At 46.1% G+C, this 12,482-nt stretch overlaps 1 protein-coding gene across 1 annotated transcript in view; it reads right to left on the reverse strand.

Moving 5' to 3' along the window:
* Window positions 1-9,047, reverse strand: part of LOC118790820 (mitogen-activated protein kinase kinase kinase 11) — a 29,288-nt gene extending 20,241 nt beyond the window's left edge. Inside the window, exon 1 of the mRNA XM_036547893.1 lies at window positions 7,110-9,047. Coding sequence (XP_036403786.1) covers window positions 7,110-7,866 — 757 coding nt within the window. The 5' untranslated portion in view covers window positions 7,867-9,047. The remainder of the gene's footprint in view (window positions 1-7,109) is intronic.
* Window positions 9,048-12,482: the final 3,435 nt, after the last annotated feature.

Genomic DNA, 12,482 nt, shown 5'->3' on the forward strand with positions numbered 1-12,482 from the left:
AGGTGTGAGCGCAATCTCGGTTCCTCTGAAATCTCGACCCCTTGCACAATTCCCTCCCAGGCTCTGGGAGCGTCACTTTCTTGCGCTTCTGGGCAGAAGTGCAAACCTTTCCTTCCTCTCTTAATTCAAGTGGAAAGAACTGCATCTTTTACACGTTATCACATTCCACAGCTCTGTGCCAAGTCTACTCTCCACGTCTAGAGCTGCTCATCTTAATGAAACAGACCGACAGACGAGAGACAAAGGACAGAGCAGAACAATAAACAGAGGCGAACAATAACCTCCTTTTTCAGCAGGCCCAAACCGTTACACAAGGGTGTTGTCTCCGTTACACAAAACCACAACAAGAGCTATGTTCTTCCTGCAGTCTCTAATGCTCATTTACCTGCAATTTCAAGGCCACAAACAGGTGTGTGGCGCTCTGGGAAGCTTGACTTCACACACATCCCTCCAGACCTGGGAGGGGGAACAGGCCGACTGCAGGGATCCACCCCAGAAAAGGTGGGACAGGTAGTCAGGGTCCGGTCCACCCTGCAAAAGCCTCAAACAGGACTCTGCCTGCCGCAGGCCTCAGAATCGGGACAGAGGCGTCTCAAACTCAAGGGGTTAAAACGCGCTTCACACGGGATCATAACATAAATATCAGCGCGGTCGGGCAAACCCTCGTCCCCCTTCCCTTTCCTGCGAAGGCCTCTCCTTTTCCTCTCCCGCCTGGCCCTGTCGGGTTTCCTCTCACCCTCTCCCATCTCTCCTTCCTCCTCTTTGTTCTGCTCTCTGCCTCTTTCATGCGTTTGTTCTCTCTCGCTATTACTTTTTCCACAGAAAGCGAACAGAACATTTCTGTAGAAAGGAAGTTTAAAAAAAAAAAAAAACAACAACAGAAAAAATCGTCTGGAAGTGCCAAACTCTGGCGAGGAGGCGGCGAGACGGGCCCCCCGAGACCCCGCTCGCCCTGAGGGCCACACCGCTCGCTCAGACTCACACGCCAAACCTACATCCCTCCTCGCGACGGGTCAACAGCAGCGGTTTCCACGGTGATTTCTCTACACATGTAAACACTCTGCTCATGTGTAGAGTTATTGTGCAGAGCTGTGTCTGGCATTAAATGTTTACCTTCCATGACTGCCCTGTGAGCACACATTCACATGTGTCCTAACCAGTTCTACATGAGGAAAATCGCATTATTCAACACACTGAGCAGGGCTACATACGGTGCAAATAGCCCTTGTACAGCAACCCTCTAAGGAACAACTGATCCTTCCACTGCCACCAATGACATCCATTCACTGTCAGCACTGACACCAGAGCACTCTCAGCACTGACTCCACAGCACAGCACGGTCACCACTGATACCAGAACACCGTCTCTACTCATACCACAGCACTGTGATTACTGACACCAGAATACTGTCAGCACTAATACCAGAGCACCAATGATACCACAGCACTGTGATTACTGACACCAGAGCACTGTCACCACTGATACCAGAGGACTGTCACCACTAACACTAGAGCACTGTCACCAACAATACCTCAGTACTGTCACCACAGATTCTAGCACACTGTCACTTACACAGTTGGGCACTGTCACCTACAACAGGCAGCTGTCACACACCAAATCAAAACTGGCTGTAGAACTAAATCCTTTAGCCGAATGATATCTGCTCTTTTCAGCAGTGTTATGCCATCGCTGCTGTTTAATGTAGAGTACAACCCCCGTAAAGCATGAGCTCCACTCCACTCGCCAAGACCAACCACAAAGCAGCCATGAGCAGAGCTCTGTGGTTAGAAGTGAGAAACGTTTAAACAGGCCCAGCAGCTACCAGGCCTGCACCCAATCAGCCGGATGCTGAGTGCGCGGTCCATCGTGCCAGTATGAGGGCACCCCGTGCTTCAGAGCCTGACTCCTACTTGTGTTCTCGTTTCTCTGGGCCATCTCTGTATCCAGACTGACTGCTAGGCAACACCCACTTATCTTCTCTATGCATGACTCCAATGAACTTGCAACCTGGGGGTGCCCTTGGAAAAGGGTACACAACCCACATTTTGGCATCACAGGACACAGCAATCACCTTGCTGACACAGGTAATAGCAGACTGTGATAACCCACGCTCTTCACAGGATTTAATTGGCCGTATATAAACACACCCTCCTCCTGAGGGGTGCATTTTCCCCGAAGTTCAGACTGTGCAGACTATCAAGTTTTTCCAGGGCACTTTTCGGAAAAGACAGCATTCTAGGAAAAAAGACTGTGCCTTCTGTCTTACACCTCATCTGAACGTGATAAACAGCAGGAACCGCCATTTGTATTAACAATCACCAACCGTTCACCCCAAACACATTCAGCTCATTCATTACTGTTCACTCCAAACATTCATCTAATCACTGTAGACTTACAGGAGGACTGAATTAGTGAAATGGAATAGCTAAGCAGGTATTTTGCTTTGTTTTTTGACGGCTGGTCATGAGCAGGTCCAGCGCTGGTGCTTTCTGCTCCTTGCAACACAGCTTTAATTCATGTCTGCTTGAGGCCCTCATTTCCAGTGGATCCCTCTGCTAAATACCACACAGTTCTACAGGAGGGGCTGAGTGGGTGACATTCCCCTTCCCTGAACCCCACGACATTCGGGCATGAAGGCCTGTCTGACTGCAGCTCCCTCCTGACTGAGGCTCTACAGTGTGGCCTTCTGAGCCCTGCGTAAAATATGCTGGTGGGGCGATGTATCGGGCGCTTGTGCGCTGAACCCTGATCTGCCTGAGCTCCTCTTGAAAGAGACCAGTGAATCAGACTTCCAGGAGTGCTTGGTTTGGCCTTTTCCCACGATTCCCCACAATCCGGGAGAGAGTGTGTGTCCCTTCTGCGTGCGTGTGGGTGTGTTTGAGTACGGGTGCGCACATCTGTTTGTCTACGTGTACAAGTGTGTGTTTGGCGGTGTCTGTCCGCCAGTGGATTTATGTACACGTGTGTGTTTGTGTGTTTATTTGTGAGCATGTGTGTAAGGGTTGTCTGTATTCCAGTGTGTGTATGACACTATGCATGTGTATACATTTCTTTGTGTGAGCGTGTGTGTATTTCAGTGTGAGTGTGTGTGTGTGTGTGTGTGTGTGTGTGTGAGAGAGAGAGAGAGAGAGAAGATGTGTGTGTGTGTGAGAGGAGGGAGAGAGAGAGAAAGAAAGAGAGTGTGTACATTTCTGCATGAATGCTTGTGTGTGCGTTTCTGTGTAAGAGAAAGTGTGAAACTGTGTGTGAGTTTAAAAAAGTGTGTGTGTGTGTGTGTGTGTGGGTGCACACGTGTGTATGTGTGTGGTGTTGAGAAGCAGCTTCCCGCTCTGTCCAGTACCCTGTATTTACTTTGAGTGGAATTCCAGTTATGGCTCCTGGACAGGATCCAAGGCCCTCCTCAGAGCAAGATCTGCAATGATCCTGTTTAATCAGCATCTTCCACATAAAGGAACACACACACCCACTCACAAAGAAATACACACACACACGTATACACAGACAAGACACACAGGCACTCTCACACACACATATACATAGAAACACACACCGCACACTCATAATGGAATACATACACACTAACCTAGGACGATATACATTAGAGGGGAACGTACACATGCCACGCATACACACACAGTGGGTCTTTGAGCGCACAGCAGTCCTCTCCTAAAACATGTCACTTTAGAGACCCAAACAGTGGAAATCGTGACATAAGCCTCCATTCACTAAGAGCTAACTTCACCTAAGAGCTTCCTCCACTCCTCCACCACAGGCCATTCAGAAGAAAAGGACAACATTTTATCCGTGTCGTAAGTTTGCGATATCATTTCACGCACGAGGGGATGTCCTCAAACGCCGAGGGGATGTCCACCGAAAACGCAGTCTCCCTGCACCTCTACCATCCCACCTTTTCTGACAACCACTCTCACCACAGAGGCTCACTTCACTTCAAAAGGTATCACTGCTGAGATCAGAGGAGGGAACCTCCCCCCCGAAAAGACACCACGAAAGAGGTCTCCAGAAACATCTCCTTGTGACAAAAGAACAGAAAGGCAGGATCCCGCACACGGGCGTAACAGAACCAGAGAGACAAGTAGCAGCAGGTCTGTGACAAAGATTACAAACAACGTTCAAACAAGAGGAACAGGCGGCAGCGGTAATATCTAAGGGTACAGGGAGGGTTTGCGCTCCATCCGAAACTCCACATACAAACCGCCAATCTGCGTACACAAGCGTTCTTTACGAAACAGAGGGGCTCTGCCCTCCCAGGCCACTGAGAGGAGTCCCAAACTCAAGGCTCGAGGGGTGAGCAGGTGGGGAGAGGACATTTAATCGTTGGATTGAGAGATCCGGTCCAGGCGTCACAAGTAATGAGAGATGACGGACGCTTCGTATGTAATGTAATGAATGACAGAGGCTTGGTGGCGTTATGCTTTCGCACTGGAGTCAAAATGAAAGCATGTGCATTCTGAAGACTTTCAACCATGAGACCAGCAACAGCAAAACCTACCGGCTACAAACTGAACCCAGTACAGCTGAAAGGAACCACTGTGAATGCAGATGACGCACACATTTCGCATGTGCGAAACTTAAAAATATTAATCATTTACTGATCCCATAGCTGAAGAAGTCAGCCATCCTGTAATCGCTCTCATGACTACCTGCTGTGACGTCCCCACGATTCCCTACTACAAAGTCCAGCTGTTAAATGCGACGGTGTGTGACTGTACCCGTTTCATAACCTCCGCTGCCGCTGTTCCCCTCTGTATCAATGCGCATTTTCTGTTTCGCAACATATTCCAACAGCTTGTGCTCCTCCTGCTTTCTGCTCCGGATCCTCCTACAACACACACTACGGACTGTGCACCAAGAGCAGCACCAATATGATGCCATTATTATTAATATTCAATTTTTTTTGTTCTCAAAATACACACTTAAGATAAACTGCAATAAAAAAACAGGTTTTTTAGGTAGAAGTCATTTCTCATTAAGTTCCTATATTATGCATGTATGTAATAATTTACTTGGACTGAATACTGTGTTACCCAAGGCCACTTACTGAACCCATCCATTTGTCATTATTTTGTTCATTTATACAGCCCAGCACTCCACTGCAGCATTTCAGGGACAGCACTTTGATAAAGACTGACACCGCAGTGCCCTACGAGGAGCTCAGACCTGCAACCAACACATCTATTTCTGTAACTACAGCAACCAACACGTCTAATTCTGTGAGTACTCTAATTCTGCAACTACAGCAACCGACATGTCTATTACTGTAACTACAGCAACTGACGAGTGATTCTGTGACTACACCAACCGACATGACTAATTCTGTAACTACTCTGCTGCCACTGACAAGCAGGTGTCTAAGCTCTATCCATTTTTAAAAAAGGGTAATCCACTCAGGTACTCCCCTCAGATGGCACAGGTGTGAATCCCACAGACGTGCTCCTGAGTACCGGTACCTGGGCAAGCAGTCTCCTGGAGCACCCAGGATAAGGCATTCCTTGGTTATTTATGCAAACTGATATCCCTGCGATGGAATCTCAGGATGCCATCAGACCAGCGCCAGGTCTTTTTGAATACTGTACCTGATGGCTGGCTGTATGACGGGGAACTGTCTCTTTGACTCTCTGTATCTCACTGAATTCACTCCTATCAGTCTGCTGATAACGTTCTCCAATAACTGTCAGACAGACAGCACTGCTGTAAATGCAGGTGCCATGTTTCTCATTTTTGACCAGACAGGCTGGACTTGTTGCCTCCTGGCTGCTCAGGCTTATGGGACTGGAAAAAAAAAATCCATCAGGAAAGGTTACTTACATAGTACATTTACTGCACTTTGCTTTGTGGGCACTCTCACCCAGGGCAATTTACACAGTTTGTCATTTTTACATGTCATCCATTGATACAGCTGGATATTTAATGAGGCAATTCGAGTTAAGCACCTTGCCCATGGGCACAACAGCAGTGTGTCATTACATTAAATTATTTAGCAGATGCTCTTCTCCAAAGCGACTTTCAGCACAGAAGAACACGTGTCTCACCTGTGAACTTAACCTGTACCTTTTCCCCTAAACCATACTGCTGCCACTCTTTATTTCTGTAAATATCTTTTCAACCAAAATCCTGAAACTTAACAAGAAAATCACTGGCCTTGGTAGTTTGGTGTTAAGGTGTTACGGTTTCAAATAATGTAAAAGCACTGGAGATTTTGGCTTCGTATTTTAGACTTGGGATGCATCATATTTTAGAAAACTCCAGCTTTAAATCTGTAAATACATCTGGCAACCTGGGCTGTACAGCCGGCACCATGTGTTTAGGCCATGTGACACAGGACACCATGTGAATCCAGGGTGACCGGATGCATTCACAGACCGAAAGCTCAGGAATCATCAGGAATCTGTCACAGATGCCTGGCTGTGAGGAAGCACTGCAAATGAATACAAAACTACAGGTACGAGGAGGGGGAGGCTTTTTAAACAGCTTTGAAATGAAGAACCACATAAAGCTAGACAGGCAATAATAAAGCAACAGCTCTCTGCGGTCTCTTCCATACTTTCATAAGGACCTTGCATTCTGAAACAAGGACACACACTAGCAGTTGAAATAAGCAGGTATTAGTCCAGGTTACTCTTTTTCTTTTTTCAGACTTCTTTTTCATTCATTTTTCAACATACTCTGCAAATGTGTGACTTCTACATGCTTACTGCAGTACAAAGCTGATGAAGGCCACAGTCATGGCCTGCAAAAGCCTTCTTTTAAAAAGCCCAATAACCTTACCTGTGGACGTGTTTACTGTAAATCAAAACAATCAATCATTTACTGAAGAGAAATGAACAGGGTGATATTGCCCAGAGTGAAAAGCGAATCCACGGAAATTCGAACAGGGTCGCCAGAAAAGCCTTATCAGGCAATGCCAAATTGAAACCGGCTGCGCTAGCAGCTAAATTAATCATTTACCTATGTAAACCAATCAAGGTACTTTTCCCCTTCACACTGCTGTAATAAACAACGTCTAAGGCACGTATCATTGGCGGGCCCGCCACTTCTGCAATTTAATCGTTAAATAATGCCATATACATTTTAATGATGGCCTGACTTACTGTTGTTAGACTTGAGGTCCCGGTGGATGACAGGGACGATCGCCTCGCTGTGGAGGTAGAGCATGCCCCGCGCTATCTGCACGGCCCAGTTGACGAGGATGTGCGGGGGTATGCGGCGCCCGGCCAGCGCCCGGCTCAGGGGGCCGCCGGAAGCGTATTCCATTATGAGACACAGGTTGGGCTCCTGTAAACAGACTCCTTTGAGGGCGATGATGTTCGGGTGAGTGAGCATGGCGAACAGCCGCGCCTCCTGCCGCACGTTCTGCGCCGTCACGCTGATGTCCTCGTCCGGATCCTGGCGGGCCGCCTTCACGGCCACCAGCTCGCCCCTCCAGGTGCCGCGGTACACCTTGCCGAAGCCGCCGACCCCGATGACCTCCTCCAAGCTCAGCTCCCTAAAATCCACTTCTTCCGGTTCGAACTGCCCCACCACCGCTGTGCTCAGCTCCCCGACCACCGCCGATCCCTGAAGTTTCCCATATCCGCTTGGCTTGAACGAGACATAGTTTGATGGAAATATGCCCACTTTATTGTTGACCTTGCCTGCCCACCAGCCTTCGTCTCCGGATATCTCCGAGTCCAGAGACAGCACTTCCACCAGGTCGCCTTTGCGGAGCGTCAGTTCGTCTTTCCCCGACGCTTCATAGTCGAACAGAGCGGTCCATACGGGGTTGGTAAAGTTACCCCTCTGCGATTGTTCGAGACCTTTCCAATTTGACAGCGGACCGCGGGCAAAAATATTCTTCAGCGGCTCCATGGAGCTTCACACTGCGTTTTCATTGAATTTTAATCGAAGAGAAAATAAAGTACAAAAAGTACTTTACAGCGCCTCGCCTCTCTCCCTTTCCGCTCTGTGTATTTAGGCTCATCAGGAACCAGAAAATACATACAAGAGCCAAGCCCACAGATAAAAAATGTATATCCTCAAACCTGACTGATTCTAATAAGAATCCCTCATAAATTTAGGCATCTGATGCTTAGGTGTTCATCTGAGTTGGCAGCCGCCAAACGAAAGAGTAAGTTCTGTGTACAAATAATTCTGTCAAGTGTGCCAACGCGTAAAAGTACAAAATTGGCTCCATTCAGCAACTTTCTGTGTAGGGTCCAGGTGGAACACAGCTTTTCTCAAGCGGTCGATTTCCGAACACAGCCCGCGTTCAAAGCCAACAAATTGCGAAATGTATCGGAAATGTTAAAAGTAACCAGTGACTTGCAAACAAATGTAAAACAAGGAACAATACATTTCAGTATAGCATATTTTCGATATCAGTAGTCAAAATGCACTAGCGAGCGAGTCACTTGTAGAGAAAGTTGTTGAAATACCGCACAGCAAAATTATCAAAACATGTCGGTTTTAGTAGTCCATCTTGACTTTTTGGATAAGTCTGTATTTTTAGCCATTCACAACGGCAGTCATCGTAAGCAGGAAGCGCAGAGAAGTGGAGAAGAATAGCAGGAAAGAGGCATTCAGTTCTGCGTAAATGTGCTTTACGGCAAACTTGTTCCCGGAGTTGCCAAGGCGGCTCTGTGCAGCTCCGCGGCGCTTATACAAACTTGTTGTATTTGTCAGCAGATTCCACGTCCATGGCCGTTTTTTTAAAATATTTTTTGTTTGTTACTGTTAGCACCAGACGACCGTTTCCTTGGCGAGTCAAGTGTTCGCATTTTCCTTACGTAGGTAAAAAAAAATCTTTTAAATTGAGTTTTAAACAGGAAGGACCGTACAAAGTTGCTCCGTCGATGTCTTTTAAAGAGAGAGGCACGCAAATACGGCCCTATTCGGTTCGCCGCGCGTCACCATGTTTCTCGGTCGAACGACGGCGTTTTGTTATTGTTGTAAAATCCCAAACGCGTGATAATATCAATCTCACATTTTGTTGTCATGTCTTGTCTTTCGCCGTCTTCCCTCGTCCCGATCGCGAACCACACTACAGCTAGTCTCCGTTTACAGTTAGAAAAGAGGGTGGGGTTTCGTAACTTTTTTTTCGACCCAACAGGAAAAGCACAAAATCTGAAACAACACATGCACACACGGCAGTACATTGTAACACGCTGAAACTGTAACAATCAGTGAGGCCTATGCAAATGGTAGTGATTGATTGAGAAAAATGTCACAATTGACATGGCAGAATATCTGATCCAAAAATCTTGCAATAACAGTGCGATTGGGAGGCATGTTAGGACTTACTCGATGTCTGTTCCAATAAATGATCAAGAGTGAGAAATATTAGGTTATTGGATATTATGTAACTTTCTGAACACTTATAGTGCGCATATCATCTGAAAAGGCTTGTGATTGTGATACTTTGCTTTAGAAAATCAACAGGGAAAGGTGTGGAAACATTTAGTGTTATTGATAGAGTTATTATTATTAAGAAGTTGTCATTTTATTGACTGATCAAGAGTGAAAAGATGACGATGATGTTGTTGTTGCTCAGTGCAGTCCAGACCCACTGTAAGCCAGGAAAAAAAGATGTATCACCAGCCATTTTCCCCTCTTTAAACCAGCAAGCTGTTGACTTAACCGCTAGTGCTCTGCTCTGTCTGTCCAAATCCTGTCCCATGATCCCCTTTAAATGAGGGGGGGCACGCGTGGGGTCGCCTCTGCTCTGCCCAGGGTGAGGAAACGGTGCGTTTCCTTTTTGGTGCTCTTTGATATCTCCCCTGCTCCTCTGGCCCGCGTCGGTGGGCACACCGCCCCCCTCCCCCCCAACAGCCCGTTGCTGAGTCATCTATTCTACAGGAAGGATGCATTTGTTTTTGCAGCTCGGTGGAGTCTGAGAGAGGGCCACTCTGTTAGCGTATCTGTAACAACACCAAGCAGCAGAGGTGGAGCGCTTGGAAAAGAGCAAATACAACCCCACTACAGCCACAAATATGCGACTTTATACAGTGCTTTAAACTGACATCGAGCCACCTCTTACACAGAGGGATCCCTGATCTCCTTGATCACCACTGGCGTGTGGCACAGGTCTCTGGGTGACGGGTATTCAAACACCGGCTTCACACCAGCTGAAACAGCAGGAATGTCAGTCGCACATCACTGGCTCGGACTTTGTGACCTTGCGCGTGGTCTTCAGACCAAGGCATCAGAGACTTCATAATCCTTCAGCAAATGCTCCTGCTCCGTCCTAAAGCTTGGAGAACAGTGTCTGGGGCCCCACACTCTGCCTCAGAGTGAGATGACAGGCTGCCGGTTCCTTGGGTTTATTTATACTATGGATAAAAGGCAAAGATTATATCCTTTTAAAGTACATGTTCATGGGGGTGAAGTAATGAGGGCAAAAAGTTCTAGAACTACAAATACACTAAATAACGAGTTCAATAAGCAAAAAATTGCCAAATGTTTTGCATTAGTGTCGACTGGAGGTGACCCCTTTTAAGTGTATTCAAGCGTATCCATACTTCAAATCCCATTGGTCCTGTTCAGCGTGTTGCCCTTTTATCTTGCCTTGATTTTAACATATTATGTCCTTTTAAAACAAACTCTTTCTGCTGCATTTTCTTCTCTCCTCAGAGATCTTAAGTAGTACTTGAAATCTGTTGACTGTTGTTTGTTATATTTATTTTTGTGCAGGCCAGTTTCAGCATTGAAATTGTCACTTTTTCAAACGCAAGTCTTTACGTCATACGGACGCAATTACGTCCGAGCCGACCTCTTACCGTAATGCCCCGTGTAAACGCGCATACACAAAGTGCAACCCATTTCTAAACAATTAGTTATTTGCTGAACCAGCTGACAACCAACTGCAACTTATCAATTACTATAAATATCTTTCTTTGGCAAACGCATTTTAAAGAGACACTTTCAGTTTTGTCCGAGTTTTGCTCTATTTATTTCCTAAGGAAATAAATATATCACCAGACTGTTGTACTGAAACCTGAACTTTATTTCACTCATACAAAATAAAAAAGATGTTAAAAGTTTACAAACACCAAATTCACTCGCCTTTCAATTAACATTTAGATGTGAAACAAAAATGAGCTTTCTGCTCCACATGTTCTCACTGTGTACATTAAAACAGTTTAAAAGAAAGAGAAAGAAGAATATTTTATATAAAAGAGAAAACTATTACAAAGACATGATTGGGGTGGAGTGGGGGGATTGAATCCTTTTGAAGTTCACAAAACAAAGAGCCATCAGATTTCAGCCTTCTTTCCTCTCAATGAAAAACTTAAATGATTTAAACATGAGGTTGATCCGTGTGCCTGTTCCGTTCCCTTTTTGAACTCATTTAGGAATCTGCTTTTAAGAACATAATGCAAAATTACGCACAAGCACTTAACGTGAACGGGGGCAATCAACTTATACCACAGCGCGGCGCACGTGAACATCTCAACTTCAGAAATAATAATAAAACTGCTTCTGTCCTGATGGGTCTCCAGTTCACAGGAACGCAAGACTAAAGTGTTGTATGGGCGCCCACGTAAAAGAGAGGGGAGTCTTAACCCACTTGGTGTGGAGGGGAGCGGGGGATGTAAAACAAAGGATTAAATGTCATTGATTTAGTACAGTATTCCGGTGTTGTTTCTTCTTTTTTTTTTTAACTGGCCTTGAATATCCAATGGGGGATATCAACCGCAATGTTGTACTATCTGATGAAAGTGTACATTTGAAATGGAGGGCCCCAAGGTGTAGAACGGCTGGAAATGTGTTTTTAAAAAAAAAAAAAACAATAATCAAAAGTACTACAACTGTAACGTAGATACTGCAGCGAAATTCGATGGTTAACATCTGGAAAAAGGGTCCTCAAAGAATTTTTTTTTTTATATCTCTTCAGTAGATGGGAGGAAAACAAAAAACAGGACCCAGGACACTCACTAACTGCACTAACAATACAGACTGAAGCCCTGCTGAGGCAGTGGCACTTTTATAAACCTTTACACAAGAGGGAAAACTGAGGAGAATCTGCCATCCTAACTGGCTGCATTCACGGCCTACGGTCATGTGACTGCCTCCCCATTCAGCTGGCCTGACCTTCGTCTCTCTGAGCGTGTTCGCCCGCGCACTGGGCGCGGTCACCATTTCCCCCGGCAGCCAAATGAGAGAGGATTAACTGAAAACAGCGATTACAAAAAACTATAGTAAGTCACACCTTTGGAGTTCTGAGGCTGTAAAAAGCTGGGTTACCTGGCTGTTAGTGGCTCACTGAGACAACTTGGCTGAAGTTGGATGAAGCCAAGGAGACCTCTAGGACACCACCTGCTGAAGCAAACGGCATGTGGGTGTGACAGAGGGTAAGCAAAGTGCATTCTACGAGAGGCCTTTAAATCTATCCCATACTCAAGCCCCTTTTTAAAACACTTACTGACATTTCTGGGGTGGGAGTGGGGGGTGAGGTGGGGGGGTCAAACAATTGTGTTTAAAAAAAA

This window comes from Megalops cyprinoides, chromosome 16 (genome assembly GCF_013368585.1).
Source record: "Megalops cyprinoides isolate fMegCyp1 chromosome 16, fMegCyp1.pri, whole genome shotgun sequence".
Lineage (NCBI taxonomy): Eukaryota > Metazoa > Chordata > Actinopteri > Elopiformes > Megalopidae > Megalops > Megalops cyprinoides.